The sequence below is a fragment of the Drosophila miranda genome, chromosome 2, assembly GCF_003369915.1.
Source record: "Drosophila miranda strain MSH22 chromosome 2, D.miranda_PacBio2.1, whole genome shotgun sequence".
NCBI lineage: Eukaryota > Metazoa > Arthropoda > Insecta > Diptera > Drosophilidae > Drosophila > Drosophila miranda.
The window spans coordinates 26,511,500-26,539,212 of record NC_046675.1 but is presented as its reverse complement, the minus strand read 5'-3'; the positions used below and the strand labels follow the sequence as shown (position 1 = coordinate 26,539,212).

General features: G+C 42.4%; 4 protein-coding genes across 10 annotated transcripts; 3 read left to right on the top strand and 1 right to left on the bottom strand.

The window, feature by feature from the left end:
- Window positions 1-92: 92 nt before the first annotated feature.
- On the top strand, window positions 93-3,391 carry LOC108154653 (protein unc-45 homolog B). The gene is made up of 3 exons (XM_017284990.2): window positions 93-185; window positions 266-1,555; window positions 1,615-3,391. The coding sequence occupies exons 2-3, from the start codon at window positions 280-282 to the stop codon at window positions 3,177-3,179; spliced, it is 2,841 nt and encodes a 946-aa protein (XP_017140479.1). The 5' UTR covers window positions 93-185; window positions 266-279; the 3' UTR covers window positions 3,180-3,391.
- Window positions 3,392-3,496: 105 nt separating this feature from the next.
- Window positions 3,497-4,679, top strand: LOC108154659 (aquaporin-2). The gene is made up of 2 exons (XM_017284995.2): window positions 3,497-4,159; window positions 4,229-4,679. The coding sequence occupies exons 1-2, from the start codon at window positions 3,512-3,514 to the stop codon at window positions 4,433-4,435; spliced, it is 855 nt and encodes a 284-aa protein (XP_017140484.1). The 5' UTR covers window positions 3,497-3,511; the 3' UTR covers window positions 4,436-4,679.
- Window positions 3,581-27,713, top strand: LOC108154652 (transcription factor mef2A). 7 transcript variants are annotated; one of them, XM_017284987.2, is made up of 9 exons: window positions 13,342-13,424; window positions 14,840-15,369; window positions 17,462-18,092; window positions 22,542-23,928; window positions 24,015-24,365; window positions 24,436-25,541; window positions 25,603-25,787; window positions 25,853-25,965; window positions 26,034-27,713. In XM_017284987.2, the coding sequence occupies exons 3-9, from the start codon at window positions 17,707-17,709 to the stop codon at window positions 26,220-26,222; spliced, it is 3,717 nt and encodes a 1,238-aa protein (XP_017140476.1). In that variant the 5' UTR covers window positions 13,342-13,424; window positions 14,840-15,369; window positions 17,462-17,706; the 3' UTR covers window positions 26,223-27,713. The 7 variants fall into 7 exon arrangements, with proteins under 7 accessions (XP_033244395.1, XP_017140477.1, XP_017140476.1 ...); XM_017284989.2 differs by having other exon boundaries at window positions 13,345-13,424; window positions 23,550-23,928; XM_033388503.1 differs by having other exon boundaries at window positions 13,357-13,424; window positions 14,840-14,872.
- Window positions 7,741-9,406, bottom strand: LOC108153866. The gene is made up of 3 exons (XM_017283964.2): window positions 8,488-9,406; window positions 8,101-8,418; window positions 7,741-8,042 (listed from the first exon to the last, which is right to left on the bottom strand). Exons 1-3 carry the CDS (start codon window positions 8,551-8,553, stop codon window positions 7,869-7,871), a joined length of 558 nt encoding a protein of 185 aa, XP_017139453.1. The 5' UTR covers window positions 8,554-9,406; the 3' UTR covers window positions 7,741-7,868.

Below are 27,713 nucleotides of genomic sequence, written 5' to 3'. Positions count from 1 at the left end.
TTGGGTTTTTGATTTTTTGAATTTATTTATATATAGACACGCCGCATAGCAAAGCACCATTTGGTTGAAATTTTCTTCAAAGCGTGCTTGATTTTCCCTCTAGCCTGTCTGTATCTGTGTGTGTGCCTCGCAGTGTGAGTGATCGAGAAGTTTCTGGCTATTGAAATTGAAATTTAGGCCAGAAGGTACGAGAAATTGTGAATCACTAGTGATCATCTCTATAGGAAAGAAATTTTCTGTACAATCAGATCCTCCTTTTATTCAGAAAATTGTGTAACCATGACAAACACCATCAGCAACGACGAAGCCTCGGCCGGCAGCCACAAAGACAAGGGTAACGAGGCTTTTAAGGGTTCCCAGTGGAACGAGGCAGTGAAGCACTACAGCAACGCCATCAAGCTGGGTGCCACCCACAAAGAACTGCCGGTGTTCTACAAGAACCGCGCAGCTGCCTACCTGAAGCTGGAAAAGTTCGAGAAGGCCGTCGAGGATTGCACAGAGTCACTCAAGTTGGTTCCCAACGACCCAAAGGCTCTGTTCAGGCGCGCCCAGGCCTACGAATCGCTGGAGAAGTACGAGGAGGCGTACCGCGATGCCACGGCTCTGTTCAAGGCAGATCCGGGCAACAAAACGGTGCAGCCAATTCTTCAGAGATTGCATGTGATTGTTCAGGAGCGAGTGGCCCGCAATGCCAAACTCTCGACCAAGGTTAAGAATATGATGGATCTCACCTTCGACCTGACCTCGCCCCTGGAAAAGCGACGCTCGGCTGCCAACAACCTGGTGGTTCTCGCCAAGGAGTCCACCGGCGCTGAGCTGCTCTACAAAGAGCACTGTGTGACCAAGGTAGCCACTCTGGCCAAAGTGGAGAAGGATCAGGAGATCTACATAAATATGGTGTACGTGGTGGCCGCCCTCTGCGAGAACAGCGTCGAGCGAACCAAGGGAGTGCTCACGGAGCTGGGTGTGCCCTGGTTTATGCGTGTCCTCGACCAGAAGCACGAGGAGTGCGTGGCCACGGCCCAGTACTGTCTTCAGACCATCATCAACGCCCTTTCCGGGCTGAAGAACAAGGCGGACTCCAAGCCGGACAAGGAGCTCTGCTCGAAAAACAATCGAGAGATCGATACTCTGCTCACCTGCCTGGTATACAGCATCACGGATCGCACAATTTCTGGCGCAGCTCGGGATGCCGTCATAGAGTTGCTCACCAGAAACATTCACTACGCGGCCCTAGAATGGGCCGAGCGTCTGGTGGAGATTCGCGGCCTGTGCCGCCTCCTGGAGGTGTGCTCCGAGTTGGAGGACTATAAGTACGAGAGTGCCATGGAGATAACCTCGTCCTCCTCTACAATTGCGTCGGTCTGTCTGGCCAGGGTCTATGAGAACATGTACTATGACGAGGCCAAGTTACGCTTCGTGGAACAGATCGACGAGTTCATCAAAGACAAGCTGCTGTCGCCCGACATGGAGTCCAAGGTGCGCGTCATCGTGACTATAACTGCTTTGCTGAGCGGCCCCCTGGATGTTGGCAACCAAATTATCGCCAGAGAGGGTGAGTCTTCAGGGTGGGGATTGTTTGTTGAACTTAACTGATTCCTAATCTTTTCGTAGGCATTCTGCAGATGATTTTGGCCATGGCCACCACAGATGATGAGCTGCAGCAGCGTGTGGCATGCGAGTGTCTGATAGCCGCCTCCTCCAAAAAGGACAAGGCCAAGGCTCTTTCTGAGAATGGCGTGGACATACTCAAGCGGCTCTACCACTCCAAAAATGACGCCATCCGAGTCCGCGCCCTTGTGGGATTGTGCAAGCTTGGCAGCTACGGTGGAGGTGATGCGGCTATTCGGCCATTTGGCGATGGGGCAGCCCTCAAGCTGGCCGAAGCCTGTCGCCGTTTCCTGATCAAGCCCGGCAAGGACAAGGACATTCGACGCTGGGCTGCCGATGGCCTGGCTTATCTCACGCTCGATGCCGAATGCAAGGAGAAACTGATCGAGGACAAGGCCTCCATACACGCTCTGATGGAGCTGACCCGCGGTGGAGACCAGTCCTGTCTGTACGGAGTGGTCACCACCTTCGTCAATCTGTGCAATGCGTACGAGAAGCAGGAAATGGTCCCTGAAATGGTGGAGCTGGCCAAGTTCGCGAAGCAACACATACCCGAGGAGCACGAGCTGGACGATGTGGACTTCATAAATAAGCGTATCACGATCCTGGCCAACGAGGGCATCACCACCGCACTCTGTGCTCTGGCCAAAACCGAGAGCCACAACTCGCAGGAGCTGATGGCCAGGGTTCTGAATGCAGTTTGTGGACTCCAGGAGCTGCGCGGAAAGGTCGTCCAGGATGGCGGCGTCAAGGCGCTTCTGCGCATGGCCCTCGAGGGCACAGAGAAGGGCAAGAGGCATGCCTGCCAGGCTCTCGCCAGAATCGGTATAACCATCAACCCAGAGGTAGCGTTCAGCGGCCAAAGATCTCTCGATGTCATTCGGCCGTTGTTGAATCTGCTGCATCAGGACTGCACGGCACTGGAAAACTTTGAGGCGCTGATGGCTCTCACCAATTTGGCCAACATGAACGAAAGCGTCCGCCAACGCATCGTCAAGGAGCAGGGACTGTCAAGGATCGAGTTCTACCTGATGGAAGATCATGTATTTCTGACGCGAGCAGCTGCTCAATGCATTTGCAATCTGGTGATGTCCGGGGACGTGGTCAAGATGTTCGAGGGCGAAAACGATCGCGTCAAATTCCTGGCCCTTCTCTGCGAGGATGTGGACGAGGAGACAGCCATGGCCTGTGCCGGGGCCTTGGCCATGCTCACTTCCGTTTCGGAGAAGTGTTGTGAGAAAATATTCGCAGTTACCAGCTGGCTGGACGTACTCCACACACTGATAGCCAATCCCAGCCCTGCGGTTCAGCATCGGGGCATTGTCATAATACTCAATATGATCAATTCCGGCGAGGAGACTGCCAAGAAGCTCTTCCAGACGGACATTATGGAGTTGCTGAGCGGCCTCGGCCAGTTACCGGATGAGTCGCGAGCCAAGGCCAGAGAGGTGGCAATTCAGTGCCTGGCCGCAGCGGAGAGATATCGCATTATTGAGCGATCCGATGAGGCCGAAATTCCCGACGTGTTTGCCGAAAGTGCCAAAATTACAGAATTTCTTGATGAATAATTTCACTTATTGTTTGCCGTATACCGTATACTATTTCGGTTCCACTTACCGTGCCTTTGTCCCTGTTTTCACTTCATTCTTAAAAAGCATTCTGCTACTCATTGTTTCATCCCGGGACTTAATTTATTTCTTTAAACTATTTTAAATTCTAATCACGTGCTTTTAAATATTGTATGAATTTATTATTAAATTGACCTGAAATATTTTAGCAATCCTTTGAACACTTCTTGTGTACTCGTCGCAGTCAGTCTTTCTTTATTTTTTACTTGTTTCTTGTCACGTTTGAATTTTTGTGTACCCGGGAACTAGTTGCTAGAACTAAGCTTCGAGTTATGTGGCAGGCCGTGAATTTGGTGTCAAATATCAATCGAGTCCTGTTTGAGAGTAGTTTCTTCAAAAGACTTACATTTTTGTCGAAATTCACTCGTCTCTCACACGCAATTTCGACGATGATACTGGACAGAACTACTTTCTCTCGAGCTTTGGGTGAGTTTGCCGCCACGGCGCTTCTGATGATAGTCGGCTGCATGGGAGTGGCGATGACCTTTCCGGAGGAGACTGGATTTTTGGTTGGCAGCCTTCAATACGGACTGACTGTGGGGATAGTGGTGCATGTTTTCGGCTGCGTTTCGGGTGCCCATACCAATCCCAGTGTTTCGATTTCGTGCTGCATTCTCGGCCACATAGCCGTCGACATGATGCTGGTCTATGTGGCCTGTCAGCTTGCCGGCGGCCTTGCCGGCTATTACTTTCTGATGGCGATGCTGCCAAAGGATGTCACAGAGCAGAACTACCCGGCTGTCTGTCTGCAAGACCCGATGGCCGACCTGTCTGACTATCAAATTTTAGCCGTTGAGTTCACCCTTACTTCGGTGCTTGTCCTGGGCTGGTGCGCTCAGTGGGATGTGAGGAATGGCGGCTGCCTCGACTCGGCCCCAATTCGAATGGGACTCTTAGTGACTGCTTGTGGTTTTGCTGGGGTAAGGGAGAAGAGGAGCTTTACAGCAGATTCAGAATAACAGACCAATCCTCCTTTCCGCCAAGCGTAGAACCAACTGACGGGAGCGTCTATGAACCCAGCCAAAACACTCATCCCTTTGCTGTTTCACGACTATCGAGGTATATTTTATCCGCAACTGGGTGGTCAGACACTGGCTGCTGTTCTGGTTCCATTTATTTGGCGCTGTGCCCTTACTTCTAACGCTAAGCCTATGAAAACGACCTCAAGACGTCCGAAGCGTACCCGGCCATATTAGAACTTGCAGACTATCCGCTTTCTTCTGCTTCCCTTCCCATAAGCTTACTGAGGCATTCTAATCGAGTTATATACCAACTATACTTACAACTCAATATTACCGATAGAGTGCTGGATCCTCTGGGTTGTGGAAAGGAACGCCACATCAAAAGTAGCTGTTGGGTTCTCTGTCCACTAAGTAATTGTGTGTGGTTAGTTTTTAAGCTCTTAAATGATTTATAAATAAATCATGCTGATATGATCAATCTTTCTAATTTCATGAGTTTGTGGGATTTCTCGCGATTTGATGGGGCTGATATGAGTGTTTGCGTGATATGAATAGCTCGAATAGTCTCTGAGAACTATGAATTACAAACGTCGGACGCACGTACTATATAAAAATACAAATAGGCTTTATCGACCAGAAAGGTAGTAGCTCTAAAATATTGAAAGACTTGCTTGTGTTAAGTTCGATGTTAGGTAAACTCTGAAAAAAAGCAGGCGATCAGCTTGGACTGCATCCCAATAGATCTTGGCTAAACATATTTTATTTAACCGAAACTGGACACCAATTTCCGTTGCTCTTTCCCTTTCGTTTCATTCACCTATAAGTCGAAAAAACACGGATAACCATAGATATATTTAAGAAATCGCTACAATAATTGCTTGCAAGTTAAATTGAATTACTGTTCTATGTTGGGATCTGTTGGGATCAGGAATCGTCTGCATGTAACTCCAACTATTTGCTCTTGATTAGATCCTCTACGAACGTAAAACTAATGTTCGTATCAAACTGGAGCTTCTTATCGAAGATCCACTGCATCGACAACATATAATCCCCCGTTGGAAAGGGAAGGCGCAGTAGCTCGGGTCTTAGATAAAAATCTGTAATAATCTGTGGACCCTGTATTGGAGTTTTAGATGTTGTACTGCTGAGAAATACGCATATTCTCTTACCACGTAGGGGCATGTGTGATTAATGTTAGTATATGGTTTGAAGAGCCCATAGACTATCGATAGAAAGGGGGTATTTCGCTTTCGCAAATGCAGACAGGCATCACATGTTACATCGAAAAGCCATGGCTTGTAGCCATTTGCCTTTTTGAAAACCCGCATATGAATTTTAATATCGTTGGCCGGATGTAATATCGTTCCATTCATATTGAAGAACACTTTGCTTCGACTGACAGCCTTCAGACGACAGTTGTGGAACACGAACCAGGATTGGTTGTAACTTTCACACACGGCATTCGTAAACTTGAAGATGACAGCATCCTGAAAACTTGGTTCACTATTGTCCACTTGATTAGTATTATACATATATTTACGTTAATAGTGATGCTGAATGCTAGGAATAATCCGATGACCGCACAGATAATCAGCTGAAAACGCATAGTTCCTGCCTTGGGGGAATAATAACTTTGGAATGACATCAACGTGTTATTTTATGCTATGTCCATTTCCGCTTGAATGAGTTTAATTGCTTTAATTACTTTAAACACTGATTTAAAACTGATAAACTAGAATTATAGGAATAGCCGATCTTCTGCACAATCCATTCTTGGTCTAAATTCACTTCAGTGGATCCTCCACGAATGTAAAACTTATGTTCGTATCAAATTGTGGCTTCTTATCGAAGCACCACTTAATCGTCAATAAATAATCCCCCGTTGGACCGTACATACAAATCTTTGAAAGTCTGTGGACACTTTAATACAAATATGAGATGTTACGACGGTATGGACATGTGTGATTACTATTCGTAAACTCTTTGAACAGCCCATAGACTATATTAGAAATGGGTAGATTTCGCTTTCGAAAATACAGACAGGTATAAAATCTAGCTTCGAAAACTCATGGCTTATATTCTGTTTTTTTTTAAAACGGCGGTTGTGGAACGCGATTCATAATTTTTGTATACCTCTCGCAGACGAAGTTTTAATCTACAAAAATCTAATATACCCCTACCCTCTGGGAGTACCGGGCATACAATAATATCTTTTCCCGCATGAAAGAGTCAATAAAATGTTGATGATCATGTTTCATTTTGCTTAAATTACTTCCGGAGAACATCGAACAAGAGATGTATCTCATTTATAGAAAATAATTTCGATCAAGGCGTAATAGGTCGAATCTCAAAACGAATGGTTGTAGCTTTAAAATAATTTTGATTAATATTAAAATATAGCTTTATAGCTCTTCAGAAGATTCTCTACGAATACTGTTGGGTTATGCAGCATAACATTAGCCAATACTCCAGAGATTAGTGGAGTAAAACCATATTATTTTTCGTCTACTGCCCACTGTAACACATTATAGCCAGTCTCTATCTCTCTAGCGCTTTTCTTGTATTACGGAACGGGTTATTCGGCCCGCCTGCCTTGAATTTAGTCTTGATCTCACTTCTCGCATTTTGCATAATTGACCTTCAATCTGAAACAGTCTTAGACAGACCGACGTCTCCAATCCGACCCTGTATTGAATCGCTAATTCTTGCTATCGCTATCGCATCCCCACACCTTTTACTATATATATTCTATACTTTCCGCCACAATAACACAATAAACGAATCGTCATCAAATAATCCCCAGTTGGAAAGGGAAGACGCAACAGTTCGTGTCTCACATAGGAGTTTTTGACAATTTGTAGGCCCTGTAAATTACACTTTAAATAATTTTGACCTAGAAAGTTTTCGAATATCTTACCAAGTACGGACATGAGTGCTTAATGTTTGTAAACTCTTTAAATAAAATATAGGCTAAATTAACAAATGGTAGATTTGGCTTTCGCTTATATACATTTGCCCTTTCGAACGTGTGGCCATGAATATATCGTAGGCCTGATGTCATATCGTCCTATTCATTTTGAGCACCACCTTCGTTTCACCGACATCCTTCAGACGACAGTTGTAGAACTCGAAATAATTCAGGAACTGTTTCATTGAAATCGAATGTAGAAGTTAGAAGTATTCCGAATAGAACACAGAACATTAGCTTGGACTGCATTGCTAATAATCGAACGATAATCGATAAGCGAATTGAATCGCAATGACGCAATATTCTAAGCCACAAAGCGTTCCGGATTCTCGAGGATTTTCAAACCTCATAAGCATACTCTCGACGGTTCTATATCCCATTCGGATAACTGAAGGCCATATTGGCCTTGCATACAAGGAATGTGCGATATCGAACTACCCTACTCAGCAATCTCTATTCAACATCCTTCCAATCGGTTACGATTATGTGCGTGGCAACAAAAGTGAAACAAATATTGCATATAAAAAAGTTCGAGTACGATTACGATTACGGAACCTTTTTTAGCTGACAATGAGATTCTTCTGTCCAAAGGCAGTCAGGCAGCCATTGCACCACCATTTCGCGTCATAATAATTGACTTTTAATCAAACAATAAAAGAAAAAAATGAATTCTCAATTGTACTTTAAAAATATATTGAATTAGTTTTTCTTTTTTAGTACCAGTAGATCCTCCACGTAGGCAAAACTAACATTCGTATCGAATTGTGGTCTATTATAAAAGAACCACTGCATCGACAACATATAATCTCCGGTTGGAAAGGGCAGTCGCAGTATTTCGGGCTTCAGATAGAAATCCTTCACAATTTGTGGACCCTGTGGGGGGTCAGACTTAACACAGATTTGCATCCAAGACTATTTAAATATCACTTACCACAAGCGGACATGTGTGGTTGATATTGGAAAATTCCTTGAAAAGATTGTAGACTATACGCATAAACGGATTATAGGTCTTTCGCAAAAATCGGCACGCATCGATGGTTCCTTCCAGAAGCCACGGCTGGAAGCCGTTTGCTTTTTTAAAAACCTTGGCATGAAGCGATACATTATTTACCGAATGTAGTATCGTCCCATTCATATTGAGAAGCACCTTTTCCCGACTGACGGCCTTCAGGCGACAGTTATTGAACACAAACGCGGATGTGTTGTAGCTTTTGCAGACGAAGTTCGTGAACCTAAAGACCACAGCATCCTGTGGAGTATTTGAGCAATGTTTGCTAATTTACGATAGTAAAAGTCCTCCTGAAGATATGATATTTACATTAACTTCAAAGTTGGCGGCTAGGAAAATTCCGAAGAGAGCACTGAAAAGCAGCTTGGACCACATGGTAATGCTGTACCAATTACCCAATGCCTAATCGAGTGCCCAGTGGGTTTCCGCATGACAGAATCACTAATTTACGTATACCACCTATATGTTTCTTATGCAATTTATTTGCAATTATAAATGAAGTCATTTCTAATTGATCTGTATTTGTATATTGCCAGCCAGTATAAGTATATGTAAATACACTTCATATACAGTGATTTTCACAAGAAAAGTAATTTTATACGATATAAGATTGACTCATTATTTGGTGAAATATTTTAATCGAAAAAGTATAAAATAAGGCGAACAAAAGTATTGGCATATTCAGCATTTAGCATTTGTTAATTAACTATGTATGTTCTTTTAAACTGTGGCTGTTGAGCCACTGAGCTTCTTCAGAGGCGCCACTGGATTGATTAAAATAATTAAAACAAAAAAAAAAGATTTCGATAAATCATTTTATTTCGATTTGTAATGCTAGTGAGACAGGGCCACTGTGCCAGACGACGGAACTTGTGCTTCCGATGACGATCGGTGTAGATGTGATTTCTGCTATGCAGGCGAGCTTTCCGATTAGAAAAAGGGATATAGCGATATAGCGATAGAGCCATGTCTGATTTTCCGTTTGTTCGTCAAGATTTTAGAGACTATAAGAGCTAGAGAAAACAAATTTTGTGTCCAGTCTCCTTTGATATCACAATGTTTTAAAATATCACAATTTCTCCGAAAATCTGTGGCATCCACAATTTTGAAGATACGAAAAACTAAAATTTATAGAGAATGACTATATCTACACGAATATACTCCTTGACTCTATGAGTACTGGGTATAAATATATATTATTTGCAGCATTAAAGAGTCAATATTTTATTGATGTAGATGATTCCAACTTTCTTAAATTACTTCCGAAGAACATTGTTGAAAAATATTTGGTTTGAAGCGTTATTCGTTAAATCTGTAATAGAAAGTTTGTAGCTCTCAGCAGTCGCAGTATATAAAATACATTTACTTTAAGATTCAATTTTCATGCTGAGAACACTCCTAAAAGTACACACGTGATCAGCGTGGACTGTATTGCTATGGTTCTTCAAGATTCGTGAAGATCCTCCACAAATACCATTTATTTAATTGATACCTTATTTCCTGAAACTGCGACTCCTGAGAGCTACAAACTTTCCTTGCACAAACTCACATTGTGACAATCGATTGATAAAGAAATATTCGAAAAATCGATGCAATAATTGATTGCAATTTAAATTTGTTAATGTTCTATCTAACTGTGGTCCGCGATCAGTTCCAGAATGTCTTGGCGAGAAGGGAGGCACTAGATATCCTAAGCACGACAAAGTCAGTGCGGATCTACTGGGTTCCAGCCACCATGGCAGAACCGAGAATGAGAGAGAACATGCGTCCCTTAGAACGCTACAAATCGATTTTAGAAATGCAGAGTAGATTTTAGAAAAGAAGAGTACTTCCACCTGCAGAATCACGAAAACCATGTGCAAAGAACGCACTGGAAAATTCAGTCACTACTGCACCTACCACGGAAGGACTGCAGATTGCTTGTGGGAATACTCGCTGGTCACTGTCTAGCTGCGTCGCACGCTGCAAAGCTAGGCATCGCCAACCGAGACGGCTGTGGGATATGTGATGACCATGGAGTAATCGAAACCTTGGAACATCTGATCTGCAACTGTCCAGCTCTCTTAAGGGCAAGGATTGGGTGTAACTCTCGCAGACGAGGTTTGTAAACTTAAAAATTACGGCATCCTGAAAGCTGGGTTCACTATTGGCCACTTAATTAGTATTAAACGAATGTTAGGACTAATCCGATGACCGCACAGATAATACGCTAGCAACGCATATAAACTGATACACTACTGGCCGCTTATGAGCTTTCTTTCACGTCTTATAAAACTTTTCTAATAAACATAATTTAAAAAAATCAAATTTACTTTTAGTTTTCTAACCTACAGTAGACTATAAAAATATTTATCATAAGCATTTTTCATTACAAATATATATTTTATTATCGATTAGACCTTGAAAACATAAACAGGGTTGGCCAAAATAATAAGTACCGAAATTCTACAAAGCGAAAAACTAAAAGCGTATAAACATTTTTCCTTATTATTTATAATCTTATACTAGTATCCTGTATAGCCACACTCATTTTGGATGACTTCGGCCATTCTTCTTGGCATACTAGCAATAACTTTGCGGCAAGTCTCCACTGGAATCTCATACCACGTTTTTTGCAAATATTCCCGACAGTTCTTTGGCTTTTCAAAAAGTATTTGTACCATTTCGACTTTTCAAGTCACCGCAAAGGTTTCAATTGGATTGAAGTCTAGAGACTGACTTGACCAAGTCATAACGCTTACATTGTTTTCCGTAAACCAAGCTATGACCAGCTTTGAGGTGTGCTTTGGGTCATTGTCCTATTGAAAGACCCATCCCAAGGGCATGTTTTTCTCAGCATAAGGTTGCATAATATCTGTCAATATGTTTTTATACCCGAATTGGGTCACAGGATCCGTTATGCGATGTATCGGCCTCCGTTCTTAACCATTTGTACTTGAATATGCAAGAAGTCAATTAAAACCGACAAGCCTTTGACCAAATCCTTATCAAATCCATTAAAACTTGAAAATGACACCAGTGTACTTATTATTTTGACCAGACCAAAAATGGCCATCCAGCAAAAATTTTAGCATTGAATTTAATAAAGACGGTTCCCCACTTTAATTTTTGAATTAAATATTTGGCAGGACTGTAACCTTCCCAAATATAAACAATTTACATCCATATATTTACAAAAATTCGAGCCATTCCATAACAAATTACCACTACACCGATGTACTTATTTTTTTGGCCAGTAGTGTATGTGCATCGCTCTCTCAAATCGTGTTATCAGTGCTGATTTTTGCTTAACCATGTTTTATAAAAAATCCAATAAAAGGAAGTCCATCTCGTGAAAAAAATTGATTTATCAATCGCAAAAAGTTATACGTTAAGTTCTGTGAGTTCTAGCTTGCCATTAATATTAAACCGAATATCAAAATGGAGGAATATGGTTTCCAATCCAATAGCAAGGGGGTATTTTAATACTCCAACGAAAATAATGAAAATTTAATAATTTTAGCGCAGTTCAGGTGGAAGATATCGTGGTCTTTTTAAGTTCAGAGAAAAGATGGCATGAATCTTCAAGAAGAATTTACAATCAGCTAAATTTTCCGTCATTTAGCTAAAGTCGTTGAACTGTTTAAATAGAGGGGGCTTAAGTAGGCTATCATCAATATATTTTTTTCAAATGTATATTTATGAAGTAAGGGTATAGAAACTTCCATACGCAGGTTTTTAGAATTTTCGCTCTCCAATCGTACTTACGTGTATCATTTATTCCAATAGATTGCATTTAAATCCTTTTTGCTCATTCACTTTCAAACAATTTCCATTTGGCGCTTAAGTTTGGTGGGACCTTTTTGGGATTTCCTCTGATGGGATTTTTCCTCGCCACAATGTCCTTTTTCAGCTCAACAATTCCATACTCACTTACGTTTTCTTACGTCTTATGTACCTGGCAACAGTCAATTTTTATGGGCCAGACTCATGTGCCGAGAAATCGAGCAGCACTGTTCCTCAACATGGCGCGGATCGAGCATGGATGTTCTAAAATTGAGAGAATGTTTGTCATCTAATGTACCAAATAAAGGCAAAAACTAGTCAGTCTCTGATTTAGAGGTATTTCAACGATATTTTGAAGGTTGTGGTCTTCTTACAGAAACCAAGAATGGGTATCGGGATCAAGATATACAAGACCCTAACCATATGCATGAATATGTCTAGACCATATCAATTTGAGATAATTTATTTATTAATTACGTTTTAAAACAGTTTCTTCATATTATATTAACCAAATAGGGTATACCTATGCCCAAACTCCGGTTGACGTGACATTCCATACTCACTTACCTGACCTTTTTTGTTTAAACCTTGCTGCAGTCAAAGTACTATAAATGGGAGTACTTAAAAATAGCCAGTCTTGTAGAAAATGTATTCATCAATGGCCTAAAATTATGAGGGCAAAGCTAAAGGTTTTAATTAGTCAGCATTATTCAACGGAATATCAAAATTGAGCAATGGTAATGATTTTTCTCTTACGTTTTATTTGTTAGACATGCTTCGCTAAAACCTTTTTTAGACTAAATCAAGTAAAAGCAAGTATTAAGAATAAGCCAGTTAAGTAGAAAAATGATTCATCAATCGTATGAAACTATGTCGGCATGGCTAAATGTTCTATATAGCTAATAATATTAGACGGAACATCAAAATTGAGCAATATGGTTTCCAATCCTTGACGGAAAACGATTAACCTATTATAAGCCAAGGAGGTACTTCAATTTTCCACCGAAAATAATGAAAATATAATAACGTTAGCGCAGTGCAGGAGAAAGATATAGTGTTTATTTTTTAAGTTCAGAGGAAAGATCGCATGAACTTGCAATCGTTAATATATTCCGCCATTTACCTCAAGCAGCTGAGCTATTTTAATAGAGGGGGCTTAAGTGGGCTAAGTTCTTTCATCAGGAGCAAAAACAGCAATCGCCGTAGCAAGAAAACAAGTCAAGTATTCAAAACAAACCGGCCAAGTAGAAAATTGATTCGTTAATGGGAGAAAATTATGTGGGGAGGGCTGAGAGATCAGAATTGCTTGTAATATACTACGCAATATAAAAAATCGAGGAATATGTATAACAGAACTTGACTTCGACAGTATATTTACGGTATATTTTTTAAGTGAGACGGTATATTTTGGCATATTTCTGAGGGTCGGACGGTATATTTTAACGATAAATCCGCAGTCACACTGCAGCATACATAAAAAGGTAAACTCCCAAAAATAAAGAAAATATAATAAAAATAAAATAAATAAAAATAAAAGTAATATACATAATATAAATTGTGCTCCTTTCCTAAAGTATGTATGTAGTGAAATTACATAAAACGCAATTGTTTAGTGACAGCTTTTTTATCTGCTGGTGACGAAGTGGTTGTCATTGTGAGTTCACTTGTGTGTGTGTGTGTGTGTGTGTGTGTATGTGTGTGTGAACTTGTGTTGATTTTGTACGTACTCTGCTGCGGGGGGAGCACTTTGGACACAGAGTTTCGATTTTCCATCCATATCTATACTCAGAGCCACAGCCAGAAGAGAGAAGCACTTACATACGTCTTTGTCTGCGTTCAGAGAGGGCTCGGGCTGGTATTAGATTCGCTAGTGTCTGGTGTGTAATAATATTTATTTTCTGAAAAATTTAGCAGTGGCCTGGCCCAAGTATAAGTGTGTGTGCGAGAGTGTAAAGTGTAGTTATGAACATGTTTTGATGGGGGGCCAATATTAACATATATGCTATACATGCATACATATGCATGTGTACAGCATATTGGATATACACAGACACAATTTGCCCCATCATCGTATTTTGAAACGCTATTGTAATTGCCAAAAACCAGCCAGCGAGCTTTTATAGTATACATATTCACATTCATATAATCGAATGTGTGTAACGAAGAAAAAGAGCCGTTGACTGCCATGACTACGCAATAGCAACAACAAGAAAGAACGCATACCAGTGCACACCTCTCTCTTACTTTCTTTGTGTGTGTGCTCTCTGGATTTCTCGTCGCTCTCCAGCTGCTCTTGCTCTCGTCCGTCTGTGAAAGCTTTGTTAGTGTGTGTGTGTGCGTTGGTGGGGTCGGTCCGGACTCTGGAATACTTTGCCTGTGTGTATGTATATATTTTTATAATTTATTGTTTTTATTTTAAGAGGGGGGGCACTTTGTCGTTTTGTGGAGAGTGTCGTCCAGCCGAGACCGATCCGACCCTGTCCCAAGCACTTGAGTACCCCTAGCTCCAGTCGCACGCACTACTAGTTCTCCTCGCCTCTCCTCCGAGTCCGGTGGATTGACCTCCCTCAAGTCACACGAATTGAACCACAATTACAACCATAATCGCTATAATAGACCAGTATTTGTACAATATATTTATTGCCTGCCCTGCCTAATTTCTTACATCTAATTTACATAACATTGGCATTCGCTACTCATTGGCCGCAATTAAAAACAAGGCTTATACAATATTTATAGTCAATATATTTGAATATTATCCTACATATACTCGTACATACTGTAATGCTAACAAAACTAAAAGAATAATAGTCCAAAATTAAAATCCCAGTAATTAGTTTCTCAACCGAATGTAATAGCAAATGTTTTCTTTTACTTTTATTTTCTTTGTTTTTAGCATACATACAATATTTTATTGCTGGTTTTGGTGGTAAATTTGCATTTTTAACGGCCGTGGCCAGACGTGCTCCCGCTTCTTTAACACACACGTCTCTCAATGACTTCCGATCATCAAGTGTTTCTTTGACTCGTATATCCACATGTAAAAACAAACCGATACTGAAATATCAACAACTAAAACCGAAATGTATACTAAATACATACTATGTACCACATAAGACCGCCATTGCCGTTGCCGTTGCCGTTGACATTGTCATTGCTGTATCTGTATTCAATCTCACTGACCAACTACCGCAAAGCGCAATTGCAAATGCAAACTGAAAAAAAAAACTGCACACACCTCAACCTCAACCTCAACCTCTACTCAACTCAACTCAACCCAAAGCTCAAGCTGACTAGCCAACTTATATATGTAAACGAATAGTCCTCGTACTGCCTACGAAAACAAAACCAAAACCAATCGAAAAATCAACCAACAACCAATCTATCAACCGTCTACTGCAACTGGCGACAGAACGGCTTTAGTTTGTAAGCTTGTTTTTTGTACATTTTTAAAACACACTAAATTAAAAGCATAAAGCTTGGCCTAATGGAATTGCAACCCGATTAAAATTGCTATCATTTTCAAACCAGCAGAAACAGCGTGCCATACGAGTACTACTATAAGCGTGATTTTCTTGCATTCATTAATATTTTAAAAGGGGCTTGCAGTTTCCATTTAGCCATCCTGTAGAATAAAAGAGAAAAAAGATTAAATACCAAGAACAAAATATTTTAAACATGTACCATTTTGGAATAGCCATCTTGTAATTATTTGTATTCGTCTACATGTACGTTCCTTTTTAATGGTTCCAATACGATCTAACCCCCCATCCATATATAATATTTACAATATAACTACACAACTCTGTCACACTGTTTGTTTTACTTTGCACATGTTCGTTTCCTTCTTTGCGCGTAGTATTTAAATAGTATATTACCTACTTATAGAGCACATATCCCCAACCAAAACACACCCCAAACACAGCGCAAACACATGTACGTTAAGTGTAATTCTCTTATCTGTCGCTCTCTCAACTGGAATCTTTTAATTGTACTAACTGCCCCCCCGCCCACAAAGCGATAAGTGATAAGTTTGTAATCAGTCATCCTGCCCTCTCCACCCCTCACACCCATCCATCCATATTCTCATGTTCCCGTATTCCTCGAAGGAAACCAAACCAATAAATCCCCAATCCCCCTTTCCACTCCCCAATCCCCACTAATATTGTTTATGTTCAGTTTACACATTCATGTTAAGCACACAACGTCCACACCCATAGAGATAAATATCTTATGTATGTATATACTCGTATGTCTGATGTATGAGGGGAGGGGCAGCGCTTAACGATAGGTTATCGTGTTTAACAACTCAAAAACTGGAATCGCTGAAAGTGTACAATTTGTTGTTCTTGCTTATCACACTTTCAGAAGGAGGACTTTACTTTACTCACACTTACACACACATATGTTTAACTGTTAACTATATATCGTACTGTATCTTCATATATATATATCGTATATACATACGTATGTATCTACATGCGGAGACGGACTGAAGAGATTTTGATCCAAGCAAGAAAACACATTGAAACAAAGTACAACAAAAAGTACGAGCTACGAGCATTTCGAATTTTAACCCTTGATTGGGTTTACTCGTAGTCAATCATGCCTTTGGAAACTGTACATCTGTACAAATATTGTCTCGAGAATACAAATGTAATAAAAATGTCTTCCTGTTCTTATGATGTGCATTGAGAGACCTAGTAAAAATTAGAATATTATTTTCTGGACTCATATTACGTTCGATGTCAGAGCTACCAAGCTACGAATGATTACTGCAATGTGCATACGCCAAAACACGAGATTGCCAAATTTAAAAACTTATAAGAGAGCCATTAAATATTGGGCACCAGATCCACTGAATCGGACAGGAGCATTTTCCACAAGAAGTTGTAAAAGCCGTCTTACGTGTCACCTACCAAAAGCGTACTCGACTCGATCCCATGGATCGGCTTGGCTATTTTTGGAAAAATTTTACTACACTAGCTAAACAGAAATGAAAAGAAAAGAAAAGAAAAGGTGTCGTTTTCTTGCCTAGGACCGAACTGTCTCTTAGTCCGACCTCGTATACCTTTAGTTGAAAGACTAACCACGCACGTATCTCATCTCAGTTCATATCATATAATTGACAATATATTAAAGCTACACTGTTGAACGAAACTGAAAATTGTTGCTGTTTTATTTATTACGATTACAACGAATATTTACATATAGCCACACATAAAAACAAACATATACAAACACACATATACTATATATTTTATTATCCTTACCCACGTACATACATATACATATGTAAGTAAGTATTTTGCCTACTAGAGAACCATAAATGTTTTGTTATTGAGCATGTTGGCTTGTTGGTTGTTTGCTTTCTGTTCTGGAGCGCGGGTCCGGCTTAGATTACCACCTTCCTACATAAGCAAATACTCGTACAAACAAATAAACCAAACACCAAATAGTAACTTAGAGCTCAGCTGACTGTAAAAGCGGTTTCCTCTTTTCTTCTACACCCCCACAGGCTGCGTTAATATAGCAAAACCAAGAAAGGTACAATTACAAGTCGAAAAACAGTAAGAACAAGAGCTGCCACAGCAGCAGCAGCAGCAACAGAAGCAGAATCAGACGCGGCGCAGCGCATACAAGTACAAGTAAGTGGGGAATAGGTCAGGTCGATTCGGACTCGGACTCCATCGCAGGCGTCGCACAACAGGACGAGGGAACTATCTTTCGAGGAGCCAGAAGCTCTGAGAGCAGCGCAGCGCCATGCTCAACTCCAATGCCAATGGTGGCAACGGGAACAACAATAACAATAACAACAACAACAACAACAATCATGGGGGCAGCAGTCGGCGGCCCTTCTCCCGCAACTCCTCCTCGGCACGGTCGCATCGTGGCGGTGGCCGCATTCTCTACTCGCCGCATCCGCATCCACATCTCCATCCGCACCCCCAGCAACAGTCGCAGCAGCAGCTTCAGCAGCTGCAACAGCAGCGGTCAACCAGCAACAGCCTAATGCCGGGTCACAGTCCCTGGTGCAATGTCAATGTGATGGGGCGTGGCAATGAATCCGGCGGAAACAACAACAACAACAACAACAACAACAATGCCAACAATAACAAAGATGCAAACGACGGCCGAAACCCAAATTGGTAAGAGCCGAGAGCCGCTTGCGTTAGATCTTGTACTCGATTCGATCCCAATGATCGGTCGAATTTATGTTAGCTTTAAGTGACATAAAAGCGAATTTGAAATAATCCCCTCCGCTCCCGAGAACCCCCACGATCCCCTCGATCCCCATGCCCCATCCTCGATGCCTCGATCTGCCATAAATAACCAAACATGTCCTTGTAACTCGTTCCGTTTTCTCCTACCACGCTCCCCACGACTAGAACAGTTTATCTACTTTCTATCTCTATCTATCTACTTCGTAACCAACCACACCTAAAATGAAACCGAATCGAAAATCGCTTTTAGGCTAAAGGGAGAATTTTGTAATTAATGTCGCGTGTAGTAAAAATCAAATTGAATTGAATTGAATCAAACCAAACATTTAATTGGTCCTAACCGTTGAATTTTCGAAGCACTAAATAATAAAGCTTGCATCGCCATCAAAGGTGGCGCCACATAAAATAATGAATACTGTTACTGTTACTTCTTGATCATTTGTAACTCTCTTACGTTCTCTTGCGTACTGTACATTTTGTGTTTTGTTCTTCGTCGAGATTGGCACATTTAATCCACTTAAAACCCAATTACCATGATTACTAATTATCGTTGTATCTATCTCTGCATTCACATCACATACCACATACATATACATATGAACATCCCTAGCCCTACCAACAACCCGACCCCCACACACGATCGACCATACACCACAGCAAGAAAAGTTTTTTATTTCTATTTAAATAAATGTAATCGTATGTACATTCTCTAACCGCTTCTACTCCAATACAAGCATTTGAAACGTGTGAAATTCCGTAGACGATATCGTAATAACAGAATCAGAAACTCTTTATTTCGAATTTAACCATTTAAAGAACGTTCAATGTTTCGTATAACAAAAAAAAGAATTCCCCAAGAAAATGCATGAAAAGCACTTGAAAATGGCGACCAAAACGTATTTTGTAGAACTTTCTCTTCAGTTTCGTAGTCGTTTCTTTCTACAACAAGCTTCTTGAGTTTAAGTAAAGCGCGCTTGACGGACTTTCATACATAAGTACTTACCAGCATGCTCTCCCTCCCTCTCTCTCTCTCTCTCTCTCTATTCACTATTTCTCCTGCCCATCCAGAACATCAGCATCCTTGACGGCCAAGTGTGCCTCCCGCGAGGAGGGGGCTTGCCTTAATCGCCATCGAAATCCTTTCCTTCTTTCACACTGACTGTCTTGTTCAGGCAGCTGTTACCTTAATCACTCTACCGCTATAAGATGTTCGCTTTGTTCACAATAGTTGGCAGCCCGTCCGTAGAATACATCTGTTAATGTTAAGTTATTCTATATAACGAGTATTGGTTGTGGAAACGTGAAGAAGAACGTCAAGTGGAAAGCGCGTAGCCATATGTAAGTGTAAGTGCTTTTCATGCATCACCGAAAATTGGGGGATAACTGAATATACATATACATATATATATATATATACATACATATGAGAGCAGCGAAAGCTCTCAGCATTAGGATTTGTTCGTTCTAAATAATAGTAATTGAAATCCTCTCTTATCGGATCCCTCAGGGGATTCCATAGTGCCCATCATGATGGACCTCCACGGTTCGCCTACCATGTTGGATTTTTACGCAAAAGATTTTCCCAATATGGCTATCAAAAGATTTGTGCCCTCACCTTTTATTGAACCACTCAAATTTGACTCCGTTCATACAAAATAGCCATGTACTCATGGAGCCCAAGAGTTCCTTTTTCTCAGTGACTCCAGTCGCAGCCCAGTCCCAGTCCCAGTCCCAGTCCCAGTCCCAAAGCCAGACAATAGGCCACTTGAACCCAACGATTCTGTTACATATCTATTATCGTTACATACCTATGATTTGGTTAATATTATTTTCGTTTTGCGCATAGTTTTGCTTCAAGTTCCATGCTGTACGTTAAAACTATCCAGCAACAAGAATCAACCAACCAGTCGAAACAAAATTAAAAACAAGCATAATGCGATGATAAAAAATTAAATATACTACCTATATGAAATGCAAGCGTGAAAAAGTGCAAGCCAAGTATGAATTTAGTTACAAAATTTCCTCTTTATCCAAACCGTACCGTAAATAGTTGTAATTTTTTTTCAATTCAACATTTTATGAATGATATGCATTTTAGTTGAGTTTCTTGATTGATAGCTAAGTACATACTATATTGATGGATTGATTGATGTAATTTGCTTACCTGCAGTAGGTCCAGTCCAGTCTAGTCCATCCGCTCCGAGTCGGGTCTACATACATACTCGTATCTTGCCAAAATGATCAACAAACTCAGCTTAATGTTTTACTTATTTATTTGCATTTTGCACACTGCGGCTTAGAATGTTTAACCAACAGTTTAAATGTACCCAATAGAACTTCCAAACCAAATGAAATAATTTAATTAAACCTTAACAGTGCAAACCAACAAATTACCAAACCTTGTACCAATACTCGTACCAGATAAATCCAATAACTCTTTTTTAAATAGTACTCGTGCTCTTACAATAGTGCAAACATGCGTTCGTTTCTGCCCTTCCTTCCCTGTCCTTCCCTTCCACAATTTTTATTTCCACAACAATTATCTCTCTTCTACTCTTCTACTGTTTGTATACGTATACGTGTGTGTCAGTGTCAGTGCGTGTGCGCGTGTGTGTGTGTGTGTAACATAAAGTACAGTAAAGCATTGTAGTATGGTCTTTGTCACACTCTGTTTATCCAGTACTACTCTGTAATTGATTTGTCATTCTACTCAGTTGTTCTTTGGTTTATAGCCAGTTGCAATTGCAGCTTTTGCATCTAGTCCGTAAGTGTTGCCGTTGACACGATTATATTTGGCGCTTAGACACGCCAACGCCCACGCCCGCCCCCCTGTCCTCGGCCCACCTCTCTCTCTCTCTCTCTATATTTATCTCTCTTGCTGTGTGCCGTATACGTATGTATGTAAATACTCGTAGGTATACATAAATATATAATTACATTTTGTTTAGCCGATCACTCGGATCTGTTCTCACCCCGCTAAGTATTTGTCAAAGCTTTGCATTCGCATGCGGTTACGTTACGGTTACGGTTACGGTTGTGCTTACGTCTACACACGTACTCGTAAGGCTGAGGACATCCATCCACCTCTGCGGCGCACACGGCTGAAAAAGCTCGAGCTTACAGTAAATTACATATATACGAGTTCTTTTTTTACCAGTTTATTTACGTTTTGCGTTTCTCTTTTGTATAGTTTTGGAGCATGACCAGCACTCTCTCTCTCTCTCTGTCTATATCTCTTATTTCTCTATATATATATACATATATATATATATATATACCTCTCTCTGAAAAAAACTATATACATATATACTCGTATGTACGTATCCAACATTTCTCTCTCGTGTTTAGCTAGTGCGAGCGGCCTTACGTTGTCTTACGTTCGGGTTGCCGTTACATACGTTACGTTCAATTCTGTTCGGCTGCGTTCCGTTCCATTCCATTCCATTCCGCTCCGTTCCGTTCGATTTGAATAGTACGGAAGAGTGTGCAATGCAATTGGCATTTTGTTGTTTTGATTTCCGTTTTGGTAAAAGCGTAGTGTGCATTCAAACAAAGCAGAAACAAATAAATAAATAAAATAGCAAACTAACCAAATTTCCATCTAAAATGCATTCAAAACCAAACATTCAACCAAAAGACAAATAGAAAAGCAAACGATGTGAAAACAAATTAGTACGTACGTATTTGTTTTATACTAAAAATGCATATGGTGTGTGTAGTAGAGATGCGTGCATATGCAGGATATATGTGGCTACATATATCGGCTATTGGATCTTCGCGTACATCGTGAAAATGCACATATGCATATCGGGAATAAATATATAAATACATATATAGACAGACTATAGATCCCACATTACCATTACTAGTATTACTCCGCCGTGTAGACTCGGCTGCATATGCACGCATTGCCGCTATACCTCGTATATTTATGTGTGTGTACATATTGATATTATATATATATATATCTATATTAAACTAATAATCTAATTATTGCATTTTGCCATTTACATATATATTATTTTTATCTTTTCGTTTTTCTTTCTTCTTCATATAAAAAAAAAAAACCAAAAACCGAAAAATACTGCAAAATAAAAACTATATAAATAACGTATATGTGTGTGGCTACCACTCTGCATATATACACTACTACTACTACTACTACTACTACTACTACCTACTACCTGTACATGTATATGCATACAAAATAACTATATATGGGTTGTGTTTATACTACCACACACTGCTACTGCATTGATTTGATTGAACCATTTTCAACTGTATCTCGTAAACCGAATATTATACTCTCTATATACGTAATTTATGTATTACATATTATCTAAACGCAACTGCAAACCTAAATCGAAAATCCAGCGATGTACAAACAAGTAATTCTAGCGGAACTTGTATTTATAACAATAGCAAAGCGCATCATCATCACCACCACAGCGTCCACAGTCAAGGTCACACAACCACCACTCATCACCAGCACCCTCAATCTCAGACTCAGTCTCAGTCCCAGCCCCACCCGCCTCCGCATCCGCATCCGAATAATAACTCTGCCCCACCTCAGTATAACAGCTACAGCCCCCCATTAAACGCGTACTCAACATACTCACCAAATACTAACCAAAACATCAGCTCGAGAAGCACACAAGAGAACCACCACAGCAGTCGAAGCCACAATCACCCGATTCCTGATCTCAATCTAAATCCGAATAACTATAGCAACTACTTTGACATTTGCCACAGTAGCGGGGCACAAACCCACACATACGGCTCCATGTCCGTGTCCGTGGTCCGACTGAATCCCGCCCGCTTGTGTCTGACAGTTGGTCCCGCATCGGACCCTTCGCCCCCGCCACCCAGTCAACGCCACTCACCTCTCGTAGTGTCCTTTGCCACCAGTCCTGCAAGTCCCCATCTACATCCACATCCACGTCCCAACGATCATGGCAACCATGGCCACAGCAGCCTTAATCATTTCGTCCCCATTCGTAGTCAGAACCAGAACCAGAATCAGAATCAGCCACATGCCCAGCCTCCTCCTCATACCCATCCACACCCCCATCCACATCCACATCCACATCAATATCATCGGCAAAGCCCACATCAGAGCCACCACAATCCACACCACAATCAGCCACAACCACAGCAACAGACTAATCGCCAATCCCTCCCGCTAACACGAACGAATTCGAATTCAAATTCAACAAACGCAACAACTTTCAATTCAACCAATCCACAAACAACAAATAGTAATCCTACTGATGTTGTGAATGTAAATTCTTGTACCGATATAATTCCTTATGGGTCGTCCTCGTCGTCAATGCTGCCTCAACAACAACATCAAATTAATATTGCATCCGCACCCATCAATAGCCACAACCAAGGACAGGGCTCCTCCTCGGGACCCAGTCACAGTCACCACCAGCGCGGCTACAACAATCGCGGCGGCAATGGCAACGGAATCAACATCAACAGTAACAGTAATAACGGTATTGGTAACAGCAACGGAAACGGAAACGGCAACGGCAACGGTAGCGCTAACGGTAATGTAAACGGACCACCCGATTACATGAACTATCGTCGAGGCGGAGGCGTGTGTCCAGCACTGTCGAGGGACAATGGACACAACCACAACCGTCGCCACATGCCCGATAATCATCTGAACAATGCATCCGCATCCATGAACAGTCACAACAATCCCGGCCACCACCAGCGCAACTACAATGACAGGAATCTGAATAATAATAATAACGTGGGTACACCCCCCCTTCCCCCACCATACACTTCTCCAGCAGTAGTCGATTAATAATTTCGCATCCCGTCTCAATCCCATCCCAGCACTTTGGCAATCAGGATCAAGGTGGTCCCGACCATCGAGCCGATGGATCCTCGTATAACTTTATGCGCAATGGCGGCGGCCCAGGCAGTGGCTATGGTCGAAACGGATCCCATTATCAGCATATGGGGAATGGCTACGGAAACAACAACAATAACGGTGCATCTACATCAACAGGTGGTCCGGGTCTAATGGGTGAAATGCCTTCTGGCTCTGGGCTATCGGGCTCAGCCCTGTCGCTCAACAACGGACCCGTGGGCCTCAACTCGGACAGTCCCTCGCGCAAGCGTCGCCGGATCTCGGGTCGCCCGCAGGGCGGTGCACAGCCCCCGCACCGATGCCTTCTTGCTCAGGTATTTTTGGTGCAGAGATCCCATTTATAATAATCATATACTGACTTAAGTATTTGGTTACCCTTTCCAGATGCAGCAGGGAAGTCCTCCACTTCGTCGCCCGCGGCTGCGGGATGTGGCCACCTCCACGGGCCAGCAGCAATACGCCCAGCAGATCCACCAGACGCAGCAGCAACCGCCTAACTACCACCAGCTGCACCACCACCAGCATCAGCCGCAGCACTATTCGGCCCAGCAGCAGCAGCCGACGCATTCGCAGCGCTCCCCTTGGGAGCTGGGCGGCAATGGAGCGATGCCGGGCGGCAATGCAGGCGGCGGAGGACCTTCGAGCAGCTCGGTTGGGACTATACTGCAGCAGGTGCAGGCACCGCCACAGCCGCCCAACCACCAGCAGACGGTGGGCTATGCGCCGCCGCCGCCGTCCGCCTCGTTGATGGTCGACCTCAATCTAAACCAGGTGCCTGTTAGTCTGGCCTTGCGCCAGGAGCCTTTCTGGGCCTCCTTCTGCACCTACCCGATGCCAGCACAGGCACGACTGGCCCCATGCCACCTCCACGGTGTATACACGCAGCCGTTCCCCGCGGCCCCACCCGGCCTGGCCGCCGCCGCGCCCATGCAGGTGACCCAGGTGCCGACGCCCACGCAGATGGCCGCCGCTGCGGCTGCTGCCCAGCACATGCTGGCCCAGGCCACGCTCACGGCTCAGCAGCAGCAGCGAGATGTAGCCGCCATTGCCGTAGCCAACTTGACTCCCATTGACCCGCCAGGTGCCCACCACATGGACGGGCACCATGCAGCAGGCGCCGGACCAGCCCCAGGACCGCATGCCCACCCCCACGCCCACGCCCATCCCCATCCACACCAGCTGCCGCCCGGAATTCACATCACACCTATTAGCGGTGCTGCAGCGGCGGCAGCCACTCACCACTTACATTCCACGGCGGCGGCGGCCGCTGCCGCTGGGCAACTGTCGCAGATGTCGGCTGGACCGCAGCATGTCATCATCTCATCGGAGCGTCGTACATTCCCGCCCCATCGGCGCATACCGCGCTTCTGGCCCGCCAACCATGGACACCGGCATGTTCTGCCGCCGCAATCGCTGGCCGCCCATCAGGCGCCCGTGCAAATCCAGACAACGGCCGGTATCATCAATCCGGGCTTCTTGCTTAACTTCCTGTAGGTTTACGCCGGAACCAACGAAGCTTAAATCACTAATTCTGGCTGATGTCTCTTTCAGGGCCATGTTCCCGCTGTCGCCATACAACCAACACGATCTGAGCTCCGGGGACACCAACGAGACGGAGAACTACGAGGCGCTGCTCAGTCTGGCTGAGCGCCTGGGCGAGGCCAAGCCACGCGGTCTCACCCGCAACGAGATCGATCAGCTGCCCAGCTACAAATACAACCCGGAAGTGCACAATGGTAAGTGTACATGTTGTATAGTGAATCTAGGGGAAACGCTCAGCAATTGTATATTTTTCTGGCAGGTGATCAAACATCTTGTGTGGTCTGCATGTGCGACTTCGAGCTAAAGCAGCTTCTGCGTGTCCTGCCCTGCTCCCACGAGTTCCATGCCAAGTGTGTCGACAAATGGTTAAGGGTGAGTCCGAAATTGCAACCTGAGAACAGAGATATCAACTAACTAATTGGCTTAATCGCATCCTCCAGTCCAATCGCACTTGCCCCATTTGCCGTGGCAACGCCTCGGATTACTTTGACGGCGCTGATCAGCAGCAGCAGCAGCAGACTCAGGCCACTGCCAATGGAGGATCGTCGATAGGCAGCACTCCTGCTGCCAGCAATCCCGGTTCGGCAGCAGCCGCTACAGCCAATCCCCAGCAGAGCCAAGCAGCTTAGGGCCTTGTCCAAGGGCCTGGTGTTCCAATGCCAATATCCATACCCATACCCTTACGCATGTGCATACGAATGCCCATCCCCGTAATCGTATTCCAAATGCATTCGCCATCAGCCCCTGCTGCGGCTCCTACTCCGGCTTTGGCTCTCCAACGCGGCGAGGAATGGACGGAGAGGAGTGGGAGTAGGTGGAGGAGCCACACACCCGCCTTTAATTGATGTAACGAGCAACGAAACCAACTGCCAAACCAACTGTCGCTTCCCTCAGCTCTTTCAGTCACGTCTCCCGTTCTATGCCTCGCCCTAGCGCCACCTCTTCAATAGCTTCTCGTACACGTTAGTTTGTATGTGAGTAATGGTAAACCCAATTATGAATAAAGCCCATATGCATACCACCAAGATTTCAACTATTTAAGTATCTAATATAGTATAGGGGTGTGTGTAGGCAAAGAGCAGGCTAAATGTACTAGGGTATCTGCACAAACCAAATGTATCTGTATCTGGAAAAATTAATTCAATAGATATTTCTTCTCCCTTTAACACTTGAGAGATCAGCAAATGCTACTGTTTTCCACTTTAATTCATTATAACTGCTAAATCACAACACAAACTTAAATATATTCATAAAGATATACTATACTTAATGAGGACTGGTTTCTCAATGTCCATTAAGTGCGACGAAATATTTTGAACTCCGGTGATTAACAGTACCGGAGCTTTATAGGACATTGGAAAGCCTGAACCTAAATCGTAAATGGTGTATCTTGAATTGTTGCTGTCCACACACATACATATTGATAACTCTCTACATATATACAATATACATAAATATTTACGTAAAATGGAATATATATATTTGTATTTGTAACTTGGATTTATGTTTTTTGCTTTCGAGTCTGGCTTGCATATTTGCTGCTTCCTCTCCATACACTACATTATGTATGTTTGTATAATTATAGTTATCGTTTTTAGTTTTTATCAAAATACTTACCCTTACCTTACATACGAGTACATACAAAAAAGCATATACAATATATAGTGCATTGCATTTTATACTTATTGTACGAACTGAACCCACTGAAGAAGTTCTTCTTCTTGCACTAAGCAAAAACAAAACAAAAAAAAACAAAAATAAAAACAAAAATGGAAAATATCCTTACAAAAATACATATACATATATATATTTTTGTTTATACTGTTTGAGAATATAAGTAACTAAAAATGGAAGCAACTAACCTTGAAACATATAAGCAATCTTTAAAATCGACTTAACCAGATGAGCGACGACGACACAAAAGTTTCAGCAAATATACTATACATATAGATACACACATACATATATACACGCGCAAACACGCAACCGGATGGAAGAAGCCGAAACATGAATTTAGCAGACATAGATCCAAACATAGAAACATACATATGTACATGTATGTATGTTGGTGGGCTTGATAAATGTACGAGCACTTGTAGTAGATGTGTGCGTAACTAAAA

What these genes read in the sequence shown, in the direction of transcription:
- LOC108154652 (XM_017284988.2), top strand. Translation starts at nt 17,707, where the DNA reads ATGCTCAACTCCAATGCCAATGGTGGCAACGGGAACAACAATAACAAT. An exon ending in ATCTGAATAATAATAATAAC is followed by an intron (nt 23,929 to 24,014) that starts GTGGGTACACCC and finishes ATCCCATCCCAG; the next exon opens with CACTTTGGCAATCAGGATCA. An exon ending in GGCTTCTTGCTTAACTTCCT is followed by an intron (nt 25,542 to 25,602) that starts GTAGGTTTACGC and finishes TGTCTCTTTCAG; the next exon opens with GGCCATGTTCCCGCTGTCGC.
- LOC108154653 (XM_017284990.2), top strand. Translation starts at nt 280, where the DNA reads ATGACAAACACCATCAGCAACGACGAAGCCTCGGCCGGCAGCCACAAA. An exon ending in CCAAATTATCGCCAGAGAGG is followed by an intron (nt 1,556 to 1,614) that starts GTGAGTCTTCAG and finishes ATCTTTTCGTAG; the next exon opens with GCATTCTGCAGATGATTTTG.
- LOC108153866 (XM_017283964.2), bottom strand. Translation starts at nt 8,553, where the DNA reads ATGTGGTCCAAGCTGCTTTTCAGTGCTCTCTTCGGAATTTTCCTAGCC. An exon ending in CCGCCAACTTTGAAGTTAAT is followed by an intron (nt 8,419 to 8,487) that starts GTAAATATCATA and finishes AATACTCCACAG; the next exon opens with GATGCTGTGGTCTTTAGGTT. An exon ending in ACCACACATGTCCGCTTGTG is followed by an intron (nt 8,043 to 8,100) that starts GTAAGTGATATT and finishes GACCCCCCACAG; the next exon opens with GGTCCACAAATTGTGAAGGA.
- LOC108154659 (XM_017284995.2), top strand. Translation starts at nt 3,512, where the DNA reads ATGTGGCAGGCCGTGAATTTGGTGTCAAATATCAATCGAGTCCTGTTT. An exon ending in CTGCTTGTGGTTTTGCTGGG is followed by an intron (nt 4,160 to 4,228) that starts GTAAGGGAGAAG and finishes CGCCAAGCGTAG; the next exon opens with AACCAACTGACGGGAGCGTC.